The sequence below is a fragment of the Sander lucioperca genome, chromosome 6, assembly GCF_008315115.2.
Source record: "Sander lucioperca isolate FBNREF2018 chromosome 6, SLUC_FBN_1.2, whole genome shotgun sequence".
Classification (NCBI taxonomy): Eukaryota; Metazoa; Chordata; class Actinopteri; order Perciformes; family Percidae; genus Sander; species Sander lucioperca.
Window position 1 is genome coordinate 2,609,311 of NC_050178.1, and position 19,504 is coordinate 2,628,814.

The window sequence follows — 19,504 nt, forward strand, 5'->3', positions numbered from 1 at the left end:
AGACTGCTGTATTAGATACCCACCCCCTCCCTCTACTGTCTTTCTTGTACACTAAAATGCACCAAACATTTACATGATTAAGGCCCAATCCACAAAAACAAACATGTGCAGACTCAGTGAAGTGAATGACCACTGTTTCCATGGTGATGGTTGAGATGACTCAATGGCTCGCATTTGATACAAGCATGTAGACTAATTTGTAGAGACAACTTGCAAATATACACAGTTTACATTCTGTTCATGCATTCACTCAATCATTCATCTCTTCTTCCCTGCTCACCTGTGGCTGTGATCTGGTGAAGCCTCAATTATCGATAAAATGATGTAAACAGAAAGCTGGATTGTGGGCCTTTAAATCAGACTGCCACACCATCCCTTTACTGCACTTTTTCATAGAAACATTGACACATCTCAGCAAATTACAAAATAATAGGTAGCATGACCACAGCTATGTAAGGTGCTGTTGCTATGGTGTATGCTTACTTCAGCTACGGACCCCCATGGTGGGAGTGAGTGTGAAATGTGAATGGAATAGGAACAAGAGGTGTGTGACAGAGAGAGCTGTGCAGCCTGATGACAACTGACATCACTAATGATGGCTGTAGCACTCTGCTCCTTCACCTCATGCCCAACTTCACATCATCATTCAAGACATGATCTGTGAGCTCTCTCAACTCTTTTATTGTCCTGTCTTTTAAAGACAGGACAATCGCCATCATCCTCTCATTTAGAAAGTTATGCAGCCAGATTATGCACACTCATGCAGTCATGTGGGTTTTTCCATTACAAGCACCAGCCCTGTGCTTGAGTCTTTTGTGCAGAATGACAGTGCAGAAATGCCATGCTTTTGAGGATGTGTTCATTTCTGTGATTCTATTATTATCATCCTGGGCATGCAAAGGGAGGGTCTGGGCCAGAAGGCAAGGCTCAGTTACAGCAATGTCTTTTGTCTGACGATGTCATAGAGGAACCAACTTTGTAACAGAGGACATGCAGTAAATACTCACTGATCTTTGGAATTGAGCCTCTTGTCATCGTGGACTTACAAACAAGCCATAATCTATTTAAATGGTTACAACTCCTTCCTCTGTTGAATTAATGTTAACAATGTCCTTATTGCCCTGTCTTTATTATTATCCTGTTTTCTGAACTGCACTTTATTGATTTTTCTTCTGCTTTCTTGTAACCATGCAAATAAAAATGTCAACATACAAACGGTCAAATACAATTTCCAAAGCACAAAGTATAATGTCAATAAGTATCATAATTTTCTTTAAGCACAATATGCCACACTAGAGGTTCAAGCCAAATGCAGACACATCATTTAATTTTCAGAATCTTCCCCCTTATTTAGGGAATAAATAACCTCTGTTCAACTCACACAGGTCTGTATGCTGCCCTTACTGTGTGTGGGGAAATGTTTGTTTTGTAAGGTTTCATACTTTGTACCAGTTGACTTTATAGAATATTATCTTTGTGGTTTCCTGTTGTTCAACGCATGTAGCTCAATTAAACTTTGACCCACATAACTTGTAAATATCATCTTATAAGCTATAGGAAAATGTCTATGATCAGCAATTTGGAAGCAATTTTCTCCTTTTACTGACGAATGCTTAATAAAAGACAATAATCCAGTGTTGGTGCTGCACTTTATTAACTGAATTGTATTTTCATAAAAAAACAGTGAATTCACACAAGAGGAATGTAATGCATGGAGAGCAAACACTGAGATTGGGCAAGGACTGAGCTTGTGGTTTGTGGAAGGAAACTGCATATCTTATAAAACAGCACCCTCCAGTGTTATCTTCTGTATTCAATGAGAAATATACTGTATATATTAAAATACTCACTACACCCAATGGCACATGATTATTTCATTTTAAGGGCTGCAACTAAAAAAAAATTTTCATTATCAATTGTCCATAACAATTTCCCTCAGACGAAAGTGACATTTTAAAATGTCTTGTTTTGACCGACCAACAGTCAGAAACCCAAACATATTCAGTTTCCAGTTATATAAAACAGAGAGCCAGCAAATATTTGGCATTTGCTTGATAAATGACTTAAATGATTAATTAGTTATCAAAATTTGTTTTGAATTTTCTGTTGATCGACTAAATGATTAATTGATTCATCATTTTGGCGCTGTCTAATGTCTGTATTTTCCTCTATTTTGGTTTAATATAAAGATTGTGAGAACATGTACAATATAACAGCTGTTTCAATCATAGGTTTAACCTCTAACCATTATCGTATTCAATAACTTTTTTTTTTAACCAATAAAGTCTTTTTAGATGGTCAGTTATGTATTTTGGGTCCTTGGCATGTAAAAGGTTGTAATTGTCATTACCAGTGAAATTCTCTTCCAAAGCAGGCTACAGATTCCCATTTGTTATGTTACATTACATTGTGCTACGTCATGACCAAAGTTTTGAACAGGATTACATCACAGTCAATGTGTCACAGTCACAACCTAAGGCTTTTCACAAGACAAAAACTTAACTTACTAACTTCCACGAGCAACAATCACTCTGCAGAAAAAACTTAAACAAAACCACTAAAGTCTGGGTCACTAGTACAGTAACATGTTTCAATATAATAAATTAGATGTATAATGTTATAGAGAGAGCGTACTTATGAAACATACTAAACATTAGGGATTTGTGCACATGTGCTAAGCAGTTCATCACCTTAACATTTTATTCATAGTTGGATAATCCGCCTCACATCATGAATCAGGAATAACTTTGTATAACAGATGAAAGGACTGGCTACATAAGAGGGGACCAGCCATGAATAAAATACTAAAAATATACTTGTGTAAAATAAGTTTATGGTTGTCAATTGTGGGTAAAGATTTTATATAAAAGTCAAACACAGCTCCGAGTAAAAGTAATGAGTTACTTTTTACATAAGACAGCATTGTTGTTGGTGATCTTTTCCAGGCAACTCTAACTAAAGAAATTGAAAGAGAATTAACCCTCTTCTCAGCTGACTGTCCAAAAGCTGTAAATGCCTTATCCAAATCAATACAATATAAGACATTGATATTTCTTTTGGATCTAATGGTTACAGGTAGAAAAGAAGGAAAGCCCTTATTTGAATATGACTACATTTTAGAGTGTAGACAGAAAAAGCTATGACTGTGACTGTGACAACAGTAGCTATATTCAGTTACTTCCATCTTTAAGTGACACTTAACACAGGAAATACCTTTGAACTGTGTCCTTTTTGTCCAGGTGTCTTTCTTCACTATGATTTGGCCTTTAAACGCTGAACACTAAATACCACTTATAATTCAAGGCTGGTTTTGTCTGAGTCAGTGTCCACTGTGTACTGTCTCAGCAGAGTCACAGCAAAATTCTGACACACAAAAAAAACTTAAGGTACTGGCAGTACCTTAAGTATGCAGTACAATACTGCATACTTTGGACTTCACTGCCCAAGGCCATAGTTCATTATTTCAATTCATTTAAAAAAATAAAAAATGTCTTAAAACCACTAGCATGCTCATGTGTTCAGGTGAAAGTTACTGATCACTGTAATCATTCCTCCTCTCCATACTGGTTGTGTTGTGAAGAAATCCCTTCCTAAAGCGATTGATGAAGTGATGGAAGACTAAATTCACAGTCCTGGTCCTGTGTGAACAATACATTCAAAGGATCAGGGTAGACAACTCAAGTGTGTATTTTCCTAAGTTGCAGTATTTTAACTTTGTAAGACTGTCTTTAAAAAAAAGTGCACCTAACCTTCCAGCAGAAAAGGCCTCAAATTAACATGAAAGTGAAATGTCTTTATGGTCACTTGTCCTTTTGTTGAAGGAGTTTGTGCCAAACGTTTTTTTCTGAACTGAACTGACTTACCAATAAATAACAAGCTATTGTTTAAATAAAAAACATGTTATGTTATGTTATAATGTGGCCTGCTCAGGTAGCCACACAGGATGCAGAAGTTTAACATTATAATCTATGCTGGTATATGTACATTCTGGCTTTGGTTCTGGACTTGGGTGTTAACTTAATCCCTGCCTCATACTCAGCCACTGTTTATGAACGTGATATGAATGTGCACGGGTTAGTTAGTCAACTCCTCAGTCATCAGTCAAAAAGACCTTCTATTGGTGGCCACCGCGTCCTAATCCGGCACACACACATTATATAAAAATGGCCATTCAATCCCGCGTCACACAGAGAAACAAGTCTAGGCGGTCTGCTTGTGTGGCTCATTAACAGGACTGGACTGGAGCATCATGAGTGTTATAGTGGACCTGCTGCTGATGCTTATCCACCTGAGCTACTCCATCCTGCATGCCGTCATCCAGACTTTCCTCAGGCCAAGGCTCAAGTGCATTGAGGGGGAGCTCTGTCTGATAACAGGGGCCGGGGGCGCGCTGGGTCGGCTGTTTGCCCAGGAGTTTGCCAAAGAAGGAGCGCACCTAGTGCTGTGGGATTGCAACACGGCTGCCAACGAGCAGACCGCCAAGGTGGTGCGGGAGCTGGGAGTTCAGGTGCACACATACACGGTGGACCTGTCCAAGCGTCAGAACATCTATGAGACGGCGGACAGGGTGAGAGCTGAGGTCGGGGAAGTCTCCTTTCTGGTCAACAACGCTGGCGTGGTGGCCGGACGGAGGCTGCTGGACTGTCCTGACGAGCTTTTGGAGAGGACTCTGCTGGTGAACTGCCACGCGCTGTTTTGGGTGAGACTAACGCACGCACCTTTTACGCACATTTGAAGCCGTAAAACTCCACCTTTGCTAGACACAGAGCAAACATCTTCTACCAGCCTGACATGAATTACGTAACATCTATTCAATTTAGTCCTCCCCGCTGATCTGTATTTGTGCACTGATGTGTGAAGGGATCAGAGCACCCTGTGCCGCCGCGGGGCTCCATTATGTCCTAGTTGTGGCCTTAATATGAGGTTACGCGGCAGTAACCTTAAACACTCAGTCCCCAGAATAGAAAGAGCCCACAGCGAGCCCCCCAGTTAAGACAGCATGTGATTCTGCCCTTGATCATCGTAAAGCCTCAGTCTCATGCTCATATTAAACGGGTAAGCTCATTAGCACCAAATATCAAGGATATCAGCAACATACAGTGGGCGGGTGCTCATTTTTGTGAAAGCACCTCTAACCTCTAATGCACCTGATCTGGCAAAGGAGAATGCCTCTCTGTTGGGAACAGTTGGCAGCTGCAAAAGGGCCTACTGTATGTTGGCAAATGGGCACCACTGAGATGCTGGGCTCTTCATAAACTAGTCGCTTCCACTCTGTGCATTCATTCTTCACTGGCATTCGACATTGCCCCAGCTTTAAAAGATAAGAACATGCACCATATGACCAGTGTCAAGTTAATTAATAAAGGCCTTAAAACTAGATTTTGACACAAGGCCCCTTTTTAAAGACATGGCCTAAACAGGCCCTTATCATGTCAGTTAATATTGTGCTTAAGTGGTGCATATTTTCATATTCCCTAACAGTCATGATTAATGAAATTACCACAGTCCAGCTGCCAACAGTAAAGTTGGGGCTTTGTAGGGCCCCTCTGGGTCTGAGGCCCTTCAACAGTTGCCCACTTGGTAATCCAGCCTTGCCTTTGAGGCCACAGGTTCACGATGTTGTGAATAGATTTGTCGTGAAAAAATAATTTTACAATTTACAATTGACGATATGCACCTTTCAAACACACTTAAATATAAACTCATTGACATGACAGGGACCCTAAAAGGGAGCCGGCTGCATTTGGTCTTGAAGCTTAAAGGTGTAGAGGCCCTGTGTCAAAATCTACAGTATACACTATTGCCATTTCAGTTGATATTGTAATACATGTTAAAGCAAACATATTGATCCTAAGGTGAACCTTTGGCCAAATATACTTCTGTGCAGATGAAGAAGCTTGTTTGTTCAAATACTGGTGGAATATTTCAACATACTTTGCTTCGAGAGCACCAGGTAAACATTTGGGTATTTCCTCACCTGACTCTCATGAAATGCTTTAGATACCATAAAGGTTAAGTAACATTAATGTTGTGCCTGATTGTTGAAGTTTCCCTGCGTTATTTGGCATCACTGATATTTTGTGTTATTCAAAAGGTGGATGGGCTTGCCTCAGGTTGTCGCTGACCGGTGTATCAGGCCATCTATATTTCTGTCTAACTTTTTCGTAACTCAACAGATGACAAAGGCCTTCCTGCCTCAGATGAAAGCAAAGAACCATGGTCACATTGTAACCATTGCTAGTGCTCTTGGACTATTCAGCACTGCATGTGTAGAGGTAAGACATATATGATTAATGACTTCCTCAACCACAAACAGATCCTAGAACAATCCATTTTAGAGAGCATTTAAATGCTGGTATTTACATTCTTCCTTCAGGATTACTGTGCCAGTAAATTTGGCGCTGTCGGATTCCACGAGTCACTGACGCACGAGTTGCTCGCAGAGGACATGGATGGCATCAAAACCACTTTAGTCTGCCCATATATTGTAGACACAGGGATGTTTGCAGGCTGTGAAATCAGGTGAGATGCCATCATTCATCATTTCAACTTTTGTGGATACTGGAAAAAATAGATTCTATATTCTCCACTTTTTGTTTGCCATCTATCAGGAAGGAGCTTCGCAGTTTAATTCCACCCCTGGAGCCCCTATACACCGTACAGCAGTCAATGAAAGCCATTTTAGCTGAACAGCAAATGATCTGCATTCCTCGCCTTATGTACATTGCCTTCCTAACACGAGCGTGAGTATACTGTAGAGTGAATAAGGCCATTATTGATAATTATTTACAGACCAAGACAATAAATTAATGTGGAACATGTTTTGTTTTCCTTCCTTCACTTCTCTAGATTGCTCCCATGGGAGGCAAATGTGGCAACATATCGCTTCATGGGAGGTGACAAATGCATGCTACCCTTCATCAAGAATGTTGAACTAAAGACCTCCAACGGCCACATCAAATCCTAAGACTTCTGTCAGCCTGTTTTACAACCTTTTGGACCAATGCAATCGCCAAAGGCTCACACTGTATATTCTTAATACATACATTTGTAATCTGAAGGGAGAGCCCAATATCTGCATGTTTATCTTTTAACAATGGCCTGAAGGGTAACTTTATTCACAGCCATTGTTGCATATATGTTGGGTCATTTCTGCTTATAAATAACTATAACTGGATCTGAAAGGCCACCAGGGTTTGTTTAATGAAAAGGAAATTCCTCCTTATTTATAAAGTCATTGATTTATCTCTGCACTGGAGGCCAAAGAGTCAGTAAGATTCAAACAACAAGATAAATTCATCAAAATACTGCTTATAGAAAAGAGGCTGCAATGATAACAGATCTATACAAGGGCCTCTTTTTATTCACATTAACAACCAGTGCAGAAACAAAGACTAGACAATAAGAAATTTAAGGGAAACATGCAACAGAAAAATATTATGCATTATGTTTGAGCCACAGACTACAGTCTCCATAACTGTCAAAAGGAATTCAATCATACAAAAAAGCACTAGAGAAATCCCTCCCATATGATTGTGATGTTCAGCTGTTCCACAATACTGTTGAAGTATACCTCTGCTGCTGCTGTTGTTGTTTTTGAAATAAACTGACAATTGTATCGGAACTTAATATCCAATTCCTTGTTAGCCTTTGCCACACAGCAAACATAGGGCCCAAAAACAAAACCGTAATTCAGTCATGTAATTTGGTCATGTCTTTAAAAACCCTTAAAACAACATGTATCAGAGAAAACACCCTAAATTCAGGCATTCAAAGTCAGGCAAATCGATCATAAACTGTCGAGTCAAACCAAATCTGTAAAGATTTATATTCAGCTGAAGCAGGTCTGTGGTGTGACCCGAGGTCACTGTGGCTACTCCTGCAGTGTATTGTGGTCTCCTTGTTAAGTGAACACCATCACATCAGTTTCAAACCAACTGCACAGTGGCTGCCTGTAAGTAGCCCTGCAGGAACTGGAGGGCCTCTGCATTCAGACTGGTGCTCAGCATTGACGGAACCTGCACCAAAAAAGTGAGACGAGGCAAGAATCACTCATTTGCTTTCTGTATCGTCCCATCATCTGTAGCAGAGCACAGCAGTTACGCAATGATCTTAACATTTCTGTTATTACAAGTATAACGTTATGACTTAAAGAAAAATAACCAGAGAACATAACTTTTAGCACAACTTGCGACATTTTTTTTTCCCTGCATGTCTTAAAACATACCCTTCCTGGACAGGCAGTAGAGAGCTTGTGGAGTGACTGAGCCAGCAGGATTTTGGGATTGCCAACAGCGTCTCCTATCGGGTCGTGCTCCTTCTTTCCGGCAAAGGCGAGTTGCGAGAATGCTGTCTGATAGCCTGGTGCGTCTTCAATGTCGATGAAGTGTTCATCATCCGGGATGCTGTCATCTTCTGGCAACTCAAACAGACCAATGAGTGCCTGGAGCAGAGGGGTCCTGAACAGACATATTAAAACCCAAATCGTTAGTTATAGTTTTACTCAGGACAACAAATTAACACTTGTAACTCAGTATGTATCAGGGGAGTATTTCTGCCAAATAGCTGTATGCAAAACACATTTGTACACGCCCACTAAGTACTAATAAGAGGACTTTGGGGGAAGACCTGAAAAAAAAGGAATGCAATGGTTGGGTCGTCTTCATGCTGATTTCCTACCAGAGTTTAGTGTACTCCGTGTCCATCATTGCAGGACATTCAGTAAGGACTTTTGTGATGCCAACAGCGCAGATCTTCTTCTCAACTGGTCCAGACACCTTCTGAACCTCTGGAATAATTATTTTCTCCAACACCATACCAAACATCCTGCAACACAAAAAGCAAACAGGATTAATGCTGTGCATTTTGCCACTGGTCGTCTGCACTTACATTAAAGACAAGATAACCTGGAGACGGGACAAGGACATATTGGCTATACTGCAGGCAGGAGAAAGAAACAAGCATCATCATCACATGGGGAAATTTCAAGCAGCTATTATTATGCATATGAATGCATCGTCTTCTAGTAAACAGTATGCCTCTAAATATCAGTTTGTCTCTTTATTTCTTTACTTCCTCTGGTTTAAGCATAAAAAAAAACATTACGATGGAAGGATACCGGTTAGAAACACCTTTTTCACCAGTAAACTAGGTAGCCTGTGAAATCCATTCTAACTGCTGTAAATCCAACCTGACTACAGCTTCCATCCTTCACCAAGAGCCTCCTTTCAAGCTTAAAAAGGGATTGGGAGTGTTTGATAATAAAAGTATTGGCTGAAATATTCCTTTAAAGTATGTCCTATTCACAGTGAGCAAGACAGGTTTAAATAGCTCGAGGGGCCATCATCTTTTGAATCTTGTATGCCGTTAAAGGTTAATACAACTTGTCATGTTCCAACTGCCTAAACGCTCCACTGATGGATGAACCCACTAAATAACTGCAGTAAGATCTCAGTGTACTTTCTGTCAACATCTTGTGGCCTATATTGAAAATACACATACTTCGGTTGGATGCTGTCAAAAATCTCCTGAAGTGCGATGGCTCCGTATTTGACACAATACAAGTTGATAAACACCAAGAAACCTGTGAGAAAGAAAGAAAGTAAGCATTATGAGACAGTAGGTTATACCAGAAGTGGTGATCATTTTCACAATACTGGCTGATATCACCAGCTAAAAGGCATGTGCTTGGTCACCCGACAATGTTCGACAGATAAATAGCTCTCAACAGAACATGGACATAATGAGATGATTGTACTAACTTTTGATGAACTTGGTGGTTTTGGAGCTTTGTAGCCTCTGGAAGAGCAAAATGAAGATCTGTTTCCTGTACTGAGTGATAGATTCTCTGGCAAAAAAAGCCAAACAAAAAACATGTTCACATGTCATGTTAACTTTATCAATTTCATGACCTAAAAACCAATCAATTTCACAATGTAAAATATTTTATATATGATCCACTGAGAACACAACTATAAGCGACTTACGGGGGCATGTCCTCTATGATGCTGTTGAGAAGGTAAAACCCTTGGTGATCATTGGCCTTAGAGGCAATAAGCTTTTGGAAAACTCCAAGCAAGCCGGGCTGGGAGGGAAAAATGAGCAAGACAAGATCCAAGTGTCAACGTACTGGTCACACAACTAATAAATTATACAATGTATCAGGGTTTCCTGCAGCACTTTGCAGCTCGGGCGGCCACCTAAGCTGGGGAACCCTACCGCCTTAACTAGGTCGTCAAAAAAAAAAAAAAAAAAAAAATCCGCTGCACAAAAGGCCATCAAGTGCAATCTCGGACAATAGCGCAGACGCGTTTCACACCGCGAGCGGCCACGCGCGCCACACGGCCAAAATGAGAGAAAGAAAAAGAGACGTGGTCCGTCGCTGTCTGGAGGATAACCAGTTGATATTGCGCGTGTGTCCGTGAGAACAATCGCCATTTCACCGTCGCGTGTGCGTTGGAGTTTGTCAACAAATGTGCGGCAGCTGGGGCATGCCCGGGCAGAGACGGGGTGATGGACTTACCGGAGTGTTGGCATACGGTGGGCAGAGAACATTTATATGTTTCTCTGTCCTGTTCTTCACATCAGTGAGGCTTTCTTCTCTTGTTTCAACGAAGTGAATACATGATGAAGTGACTGGAACTATCCATCACCTCTCGCGCGTGGATTCTTAACGTCCCGGCTGCTGCCCGGTCTTTGAGACAGAGCTGTTGTCCGTTTTTTTTTTAATCCCTACACACGGTTCACAACACACGGTTAGTTAGCGTAGTTACACACAGTGAAATTACGTGTCCTGTTTTTATTTCACGCATACTATCTGCTGGAGTGTGAGTGGAAGAGAGCGTGTCACAGAGGATAATGGGAGCAATGCCAGTAAAATTGTTATAGGACTTTTTTTGAAAATAGTTTAATGAGCTTAAAATTGCACATTGCAACTGTTATTTTGAAAAGCTGGTTATTTATTAATTATTTATTATTGTGTAGTACAGAGTCTGCACTACAGGTCAGATGGCAAACCTACCACCTTAACTAACACATTTTCTGCAGGAAACCCTGTGTATAAATGTTAAAACATAAAACAAATAGATGCAATCATTGTTATCAACTGCATACAACTAACACATTACCATTTTCTCTGCTGTACACAACACTGCCATCACTTACTATTTTATCTGCAGCAGAGCCGGCAATAGAGGCACCTCCCTTCTGCAGGTAAGCCTGAAGCAGACGCACCAGAGGAGGGATGTTTCCTGTCCGTTCCCATAGCACAGGCTGCAGCAGGTGAGGGAATAAAGCCATGTAGGAAGAGGGAATAGAGTTGGAGTGGATCTCTAGCAGGAGAGACATCACCTGGAACACGTATGGAAGAAACTCTGCAACAGAGGACAAATGGAGGATGAGTGGAGTTGCCTCTATCAGCCACCATCTGTGTTTATGAGCATATCATATACACCAGAGATATTCAACAGAGTTATTGCAGGGGGGCGGCCAAATTATGTTTACAAATTTCAAAACTTTTTTTCAAAAATTAAATATACTGTATGTCTAAAAATATACATTACCATTAATATAACATTTTATAAGCAAAGATAAATTGGCCTATTTGTTTAAATAAGCTTACTATGCCTACTATGGTAGCCATACAGTTAAGCTTAAGGATTCACTGCTATTCATTTTCATCCATGCAGCTCAGTTTAATTCAACTTAAAGCAACACTAAAGCACTTTTCCTGCGTCGGTCCCCCTACAGGTTGGAAGCGGAATTGTCCATTGCCGCTGTCGTAATGTCTCATTATGTCTCATTCGAACTACAGCTACACTACCCGATCTGGCAAACTTGCATAATGTAATACATTGGAGAAATTCCGCTTCCAACCTGTAGTGGGACTGACGCGGGAAAAGTGCTTTCGCGTTGCTTTAATTTTATACAGTATATGTAGCAGGGGGTCCCTACTTCATCTCTCTCTTAGCTAAGGGGTCCTTGGCCTAAAAAAACATTGTAGACCCCTTGATCTACACATACACAGTATAAATCAATTCCATAGGTTAAATGACAAACCCTGGACATCGTTCTGAAGGATCTCAGTGAAGACGGGGAAGAGTGCTTCCTCGAAGCTGCTGACCGTGGTGGGGTTGGCCTTGCAGGTGATCCGGACAGACAGGCACAGGGACTCAAACAAGTAGTGGTTAAAGTGAGGCTTGCTGGGATTCTGGAAATGGATGACAGATTTTGAAATAGTTGACACGTGTATCCCCTGAACAAACCAGCATCTTGGTGAATCTATCTATATACATGAATAGTAACAAAGTGTATGTTACCTTGCTGACTAAGAGGAGCTTATGAGTGAGCTGACCAATCAGGGTGGGAATGTAAGGAACAATGGCCTCCTGCAGCAGGGAGAAGCTGCGCATGATGGCTTTAAAAATTAAGAAAGACATTATGAGGCTACTTAAAATAACTTTGGCGTTGGTCTGACACCGACTTGGAAACAGTAATGGAAAGCATTTTAGATGACAAAAAAAGAAGTCAGGTTTACCTTTCATGATGTATTCATTTTCTGCAGAACCAGGAAGAGCCAGTGCCTTGAACAAGTTGTTGAGCAGCTGTTCAGTAAAAGGCGCCATCTCTGCAGGTGTGATACTGAAAAACATACAGAGGGGATGATTAGCTAAAATAATGTGTTAGTAGCTATACAGATAGACGTTAAAGTCTGAGCAGACTTTCCACACTTTGCCTTGTTTCATCACAGTTGTCCATAAAACTTTTTGTGAGACTGCCATTACTGCAATGCTGTGGGTGAAGGTGGTATACCATTGATCTCTGGAGAAAAGGTAAACAAACAGATAATCTTCCTAATATCAGTTATGGGTGATTACTTCACACATACTAGTAATTATTAAATGGCCTTGTTGAATACTTGATTCTGATTAGTCAATCACAGCACTTTACGGTCTATATTTTTCTGTATAAAGGGCCATCCACACCAAGAACGATAACAATAAAGATAGTTTTAAAAATAGTTCTAACTCAAGTGGGTGGTGGAGTCCACACCACAACTATAACGACAGAGGCGAAGGATATCTTGAACTTGAAACATATTAAAATGTCATGACAAGACATACAAAACATGTGCAATAGAGCATAGAACATAATAAAGTACAATTAATGGTCATAGTGCAACAACTAAGTTCCCCAGACATATTCCAGACTTCCAGGCATCTTTTCAAAAGGTACTGTGCAAAAACAACAACAGTGTTTCTAACAGTTGCGTGACCAGAGACGTTACTAACCCCGGGTAAATATTGGAGATGTATTTGAAAGATGGAGACCACTTAGAGCCCAAAAGGACGCTGAGTTGGCCAATTTCCTCCTCAACTGGTAAGCATTAGCTTCAGGCTAACTTATCACGGCTACAAGGGACGGGCATTTTATGTCAAATCAACATTCGTGTACTCACATTGAATTATATAGCTAGAGTACCCAAGTTGGTTACTCGCAAAAACAATTGAGACACAGCCAGTAAAGTGATTCCTACTGGTCCTCCTGGCTAATGTCTCCATGCTAACCCTGCTAACCGCTAGCTAACGTTACTGGAGGACCAGGCAAGCGGCCATGGCTGTTTACAACGTGTAGCCTGTTCAGCGGCCGTAGTGGTCAACGGTGAGTTATTTGAAGCCAAGAGAGGGAGGCTTTAAATCAGGAAGAGAGGACCGTGAGTTTGCAGTGAACATGCCGTTTTTTAGGTCGGGTAGAATCCATCTCCGTTGACTCTCGTTCATATTTTTTCGAAAGATATGTCCCATGGACCGGAAGTAGAAGGGCGTGACTTTGGCTTGTTCGTGACCTCCTACTTCGGAATGTATCGACTGGAACACTCTGAAGCATATATTCTCCCATCAGTTACAGAAGAGGCACAGCACCGATGCTGCTAACACTGGCATCGGTGCTCATGGTGCTTACGGTGGTTCAGAAAAATGAGCATCGTCGGTGTTTCGTCATTTTAGAACCGAAAGGTAGCGCAAGTATCGGTTCTCGTGACATCCCTAGATGTGAGAGTTACAAAATTTTAATCTCAAGGATCAAAAAAAGAATAAATCCCAACTTATTTTAACATGCCATTATATACTGTACAATCCCTGCTCACTTTTTTTGTATTTGGAGAAAATGCATGTGAGCAAGACCCAGGAACCATTTTGGTTAATTCAAATATCAGTATCTTTTACTATATATCGCTTGATACTTACAGTGTGGTGTTGCTTGAGCCTCTCATGGTGAACAGCCTCTCCAAAGCATGGGCGGCGTAAGTGTGCTCCACTGTGCTCTCTGCCTGCAGGTGACTTATCAATAGAGGAACTGCCTGCAGCAGCTGCTCCTTAGGAAGCTGAAGGATAAGGACAGAGAAGAAGCCCTCTGTAATACATTCATTTTGCCTTTTGAAATTTAACAAGTTGCGGAGAAAGTAACAGTTCATACCTGGCTTCTGAAGATCATGACATACTTGATGGCATCTGCCTTTAGCACTGGGAACTCATTAACTACAATGACAATTGGTGCTTGATGTTAATTAATGTCTATACACAAATAGATGTGGACATTCAAATGTCACCCTAGCTCACTAAACCAAACCTAAAGTGAGCCAGCTGGTGTAACACAGAATACAATTCTACATCATATTGAGGTGTTAAAAGTATTCTTACCATTAGAGGATTTTAGGTCTGAGAGAATGTGGTTCACAAAAAATTCATTCAGATTCACTAACTCATTGGCTTGTGTGATTCCATGCTGGTGAAAGAAAAGAAAATACATAAGGACTGAGCAAATTATACTAATTATGTCAAACACAGATTATAAATGTTCATTGCATTAGCAGTTATATATTCAATAAGCCTCTGAACGTCAACAGTCAATAATACCTTCTGTGTCTGTGCTTTAGACGCCAGTGATGTGACCAAATAGATGGCGGCATCTTTGTGTTTCCAGTTCTCCCCAGGGTTCTTGGCGTACTCTCCCAGCATCGAGTTCACATAGCCAGAGAAGATTGCTGTGACAGGGCCCTCGAAAAATTTACAAAGGCCCCTCACCAAGTCACATGCCGCCCTGCGACGAGTGTCGATGTCTGACGGAGGATGGGAAAAGGGTTAAAAATGGGGACATGGTTATCATTAGCATAGTTTGGTTAACTGTTTTATGTGGAAACCTATTGAAACTTTAGATGTAAGTGTTCAAACAAACCAACCAATTGACTAAATAACTATGAATATGGAGTTTAACTAATCTTATATGCCAGGAGAGAGACTTTCCAAACAGTCAAACTCAAAATGTGAGGAGGAATTACATATTCTTTTGTGTATGTATGTATGTATGTAAATAAATTGCATTAGGGGAGGTGATAAGCAATGATCTCAAATCTTTACCAGATCCTTCAAGGTCCCTCCGGATGTATTCCTCAGAGTTATCTTCAAAGGCCTCCTCATCTGCACCTAATCGGGCATTAAAAGCCATCTGGTCAGTATCCCACAGTATACAAGTCAAGTGCATGCTTGTGTCCAAGCAAGCAGAGCCCTGAATCAGCTGTCTACTAATGACATTTCCAAGTGCAATCTAAATTTGAGAAAAAAGCATTTACTTACTTCTGAACTCCATGTTGGGCACAATGACCTTCTCACAAATGCTAGTAAGTGTATTCTGGTCCTCAAATAGATGCTTGTAGTGTGGCCTTTCACACACAGATGCCAAGAACTGGATAGCATTGCTTACCAGCTGAAACAAAGCCAAGGTCTATTGTTAGTACTGGGAAAGTAAACTTTAAAAAAAAAAAAATAAAAAAAAATAACAGAAGTGAGGGATCGGTCTTCTCACCAGGTCATATTTGACTTCCTGGCCAGTAGAAACTAAAAGGTTCCAGATAGCAGTGACAAAGCGTGGCAGATACGGCTGGAATTCTTCATCGTACTTTTGAGCGTAGAGAGCAGCATTGTCACAGATCTGAGACTTCAGCAGCTCCAGGAGACCGGCTTCCTCCTCATCCTATGGAGTTGTCACGAGAGACAAACACACAAATGTTTAAAGCCACTCTATAGCATAGCAGTGTTAAACAATGTATTGCATGAGTGAAAAAACAAACTCACATCAGTTTGTAAAAGTTTATTATCCAAAGTCAGTAGACCGTGGAAATTGGTCATCCAGGTTTCCATGTTGTCTTCAAAAAACTCTGGAAGGTCCTGTGTAATAACACAGAGTACAGCTGAAGGCAAATATTTCACAATACTGTAAAAATTGTGAATGAATTACTAAACAGAAGCTTACTTTACCTCTACATGGGGCAAATTCATCATACAGTACTGTGCATGATTGCCTTGCATTAATTACAAATGTATTAATGATTAACTATTTGACTACATTTATTTCCAATTCAAAATAATAAATGAAAGCAAACATTACAATGTTAGCTTTAGAGAAACTTTATACCCCTTATGGATGATTTCAACTTATTTCTTTAAGGCTAAGAAATGATGATTGGCTCTTAAGCGCTGTAATTAGTCTTGCAAAAACAACTCTGATACTGAAACATCTGTAAATGAGAAAATGTTTTCATCCAATGTGCCAAGATGGCAATTGTTGATAGGGTTTTCATAGCACAAAAGAGCCAAACAATACAACATCAACTCTTTAAATGGAAAAAGACGTGAGACGTCCCTGACCATGAAGAACCAAAGATACTTCACATTAATCCTTTATGATCAACTTTGATCTTGGGTGCAACTTCAAAGATGTCCACAGCAATAAATGCCATCAAAATATATAATGGGAAAACAGCACACAAAGAGGGTTGGATTGTGATGTAGTGCTTGGGGGTGAAGAAGGCTCAGCTACGAAAGAGACAATGCAGCAGTCCAAACCATCAAAGCCTTGAAGTACAAAGAAAATTGAACTGACCTGGAAGTTAAGACTGTAGAACAGCTTGGAGATGAGTGTGAGGGAAGAGAAGAGGACCTTCAAGGCATTGATGTCTGTAGCATGAGTCTGACACAACTCAATAGTGGCCTACAGCAAAGAAGAGCGAAAATTCACTATTAATATTTCTTCATTTACGAACATTTTGATCATTTTAGATGTTATATAACAACTTTTAAGTGTTGCTGTAATTGAACTGCAAGCCATTACAAACCTTGAACAACTCCGTCAAAGGTAGGGCAAATGTGTCCAGTACTAGTTTGATCTCTGACCAAAGCTCATTTGATTTGAACTCATGGCGGTACCTTGGAAAAAAATAAGGGAGTAGACAGAAAAAACAATATTATATTTATTTAATCATTAAACAGTCTAAACCATTGAGAAGTGAGCTCTACCTCTTGAAGAGGGAATGTGCAGTACGAAGCACTCCATTGATGATGTGGAAGTCTCCACTTCTGAAGCGGGTCACCATCTCAGTTAGCAGGTCAGGCCATTTTTGAGGGAAATCTTCCCTTCCTATAATACTGATGGCATCACTCAACTGTAGAAATGCAGAGGATAAACAGGAGCTGTGTTGAGCATATTTCTTTACATCTTCAAATTAGACCCTTAAAAGGCACTGTAACATGTGAGGATGTACCTGTTTTTGAATCTGTTCTGGACTGCTTAACATCAAATTTATTATGTTTGCTTTGATCGCTGTTCGGTCTGGATCAGAGACTTTGTTTGGTTCATCTTCAACCTTTGGGAAAACATATCACAAAGTCAGATTATCAACTCAGTGTACAGGTCAACAAGACTTAATACGATAATGGTTCTGTTCAGATTTTGAACTAAATGCTACTTTATATAGTTTGTCCCATACAGCCCCAATCTGATGCATGCCATTTAGTATGAATTCAAACACTGTATCTACATACAAGATACGAGAGTCAACATTGATTGATTTTACTTAGTGAGACTCACAATGCGCCAGTTTCTTTTGATGTAGTTCTTGAAGGTAACAGCAGCACAGACACGAATCACGTTGTCTTGGCACTTCTCCAGCAAAGTGAGTAGAAATAAGGGGTAGTTCTGGTTTCCCTCCACAGATTCAAGGAACTTTTCAGCTAAAAAAAAAAAAGATAAATACAAAACAGATGTTGCAAAGCAGAGATTACACAATCAAGTAAATACTTTGCATTAATAGGTCAACGAGAACAATATCCTTTATAAACTGTATTAAGACATGCAAGTTCATGCTATGTCATGTATTACCTGGACGTCTGACTGTTGGGTCTGGGTCCAGCGTTTTCCTGAGGAACTCGGTGAGGGTTTGTAAGTTAGCATCATTCAGTTCCATGCTTGTAACTAAAGGCAAGAAAACGAGCGAGTGAATGAAAGAGATGAACCAGTGTCTGGCAGCAATTTGCTAAAGAGGCTTATAACCTTACTAAACATGAATGCTGAGTAATCATGTAGCTACACAAACTGTAGCGATAGGCTATCAAAACGTGTGTATTGGTTGCTCTAAAATCATAGTACTTAAAAGTTAGTAATGTGTGCTAAATGTAACTGTTGAAATAATTCATGTTGACTAAAAAGTCGGTTTCACTGCTCTAAATAACAAGTAAAAGCAATTCTTGATACCAAGTTTACAGTTCTTCTGCTAGTCTCAGTCATAGTTGACGTTACATGCATTCCATCTGCCGATTGCAGCAGCTAACCTAGCTAGGCTGGCTACTTTAGCCTCAATCTGACATTAGCTCCGTTGGCCCCACTGACTTCAGATCAGTTTATGCAGTCTAACGTCTAAGCTAGCAGTTTTAAGGTTGTATGGTCTTCTGTAAATTGAATATGACGGTCGCTACATCGCATAAACTTTATCTTATATAAAGATATATTTAACAGAAGTTATCTCTTGATTCACGGACCCGAACTAACAACATAATGTACATTATCTAAAGCTGCATGGAAAGCAATATCCCATTTCCAGTGAATAGACTGATCCAGCAGCGGTCCCCTCCAAGACAGCCTGCTAATATTAGCGCTAGCTTGCTAATGTGTTTTGTGCTAACCATAAAGTTAGCTAAATTCCGAACAATAAACATTTACTCGCAAGATGTCGGACAGACCCAAGTTAGAATCCCGTATTACCTAATAAAGCACTGGGACGTCTTACCGTTACAGTAAATTTCAGTCAGGATGGGCTAGGGAGGCACTAACGTTGCCAGCCGCACAGACTAGACGTGCTCACCGTGCCAGCTTTCAAACGTCCAGAGCAAAAGGAACTGCGCGGTCAGTATACTGCGCACGCGTAGATGACAGACTAAAGTTGTAAGACACGCCCCTTGTCTTTTGGTCTTTAGCTCTTTTTTTTACGGTCTAGGATCTTTTTCAAGTACAGAAACGTTACATTAAATACTCATTCAATATTCCAATGCAAGGTTATTAATCATCTCCACTATATGAAGGCTATATAGTTAACTTGAAATGTATTTTCTCCTTTCAATTTTAACAGATGCTTAAATTAAATCTTAGACATTATCATTCTTTACAAGTGACAGCTATT

The 19,504-nt window shown here is 40.3% G+C and overlaps 2 protein-coding genes across 3 annotated transcripts; one reads left to right on the plus strand and one right to left on the minus strand.

Annotated features, from left to right (window-relative positions):
- Nucleotides 1-4,121: 4,121 nt before the first annotated feature.
- Nucleotides 4,122-7,481, plus strand: LOC116041694 (retinol dehydrogenase 10-like). Its single transcript, XM_031287719.2, has 5 exons — nt 4,122-4,699; nt 6,177-6,275; nt 6,377-6,522; nt 6,612-6,743; nt 6,850-7,481. Exons 1-5 carry the CDS (start codon nt 4,250-4,252, stop codon nt 6,965-6,967), a joined length of 945 nt encoding a protein of 314 aa, XP_031143579.1. The 5' UTR covers nt 4,122-4,249; the 3' UTR covers nt 6,968-7,481.
- Nucleotides 7,344-19,252, minus strand: cse1l (CSE1 chromosome segregation 1-like (yeast)). Of its 2 annotated transcripts, none has more exons than XM_031287717.2 (25): nt 19,115-19,252; nt 18,211-18,303; nt 17,920-18,062; nt 17,594-17,695; nt 17,349-17,494; nt 17,168-17,258; nt 16,936-17,043; nt 16,128-16,220; nt 15,859-16,026; nt 15,630-15,759; nt 15,414-15,479; nt 14,913-15,115; nt 14,697-14,781; nt 14,473-14,534; nt 14,244-14,380; nt 12,536-12,639; nt 12,318-12,415; nt 12,058-12,208; nt 11,164-11,372; nt 9,987-10,084; nt 9,762-9,847; nt 9,502-9,583; nt 8,680-8,826; nt 8,228-8,459; nt 7,344-8,018 (listed from the first exon to the last, which is right to left on the minus strand). In XM_031287717.2, exons 2-25 carry the CDS (start codon nt 18,293-18,295, stop codon nt 7,929-7,931), a joined length of 2,916 nt encoding a protein of 971 aa, XP_031143577.1. In that variant the 5' UTR covers nt 18,296-18,303; nt 19,115-19,252; the 3' UTR covers nt 7,344-7,928. The 2 variants fall into 2 exon arrangements, with proteins under 2 accessions (XP_031143577.1, XP_031143578.1); XM_031287718.2 differs by having other exon boundaries at nt 19,090-19,235.
- Between the last annotated feature and the right edge of the window lie 252 nt (nt 19,253-19,504).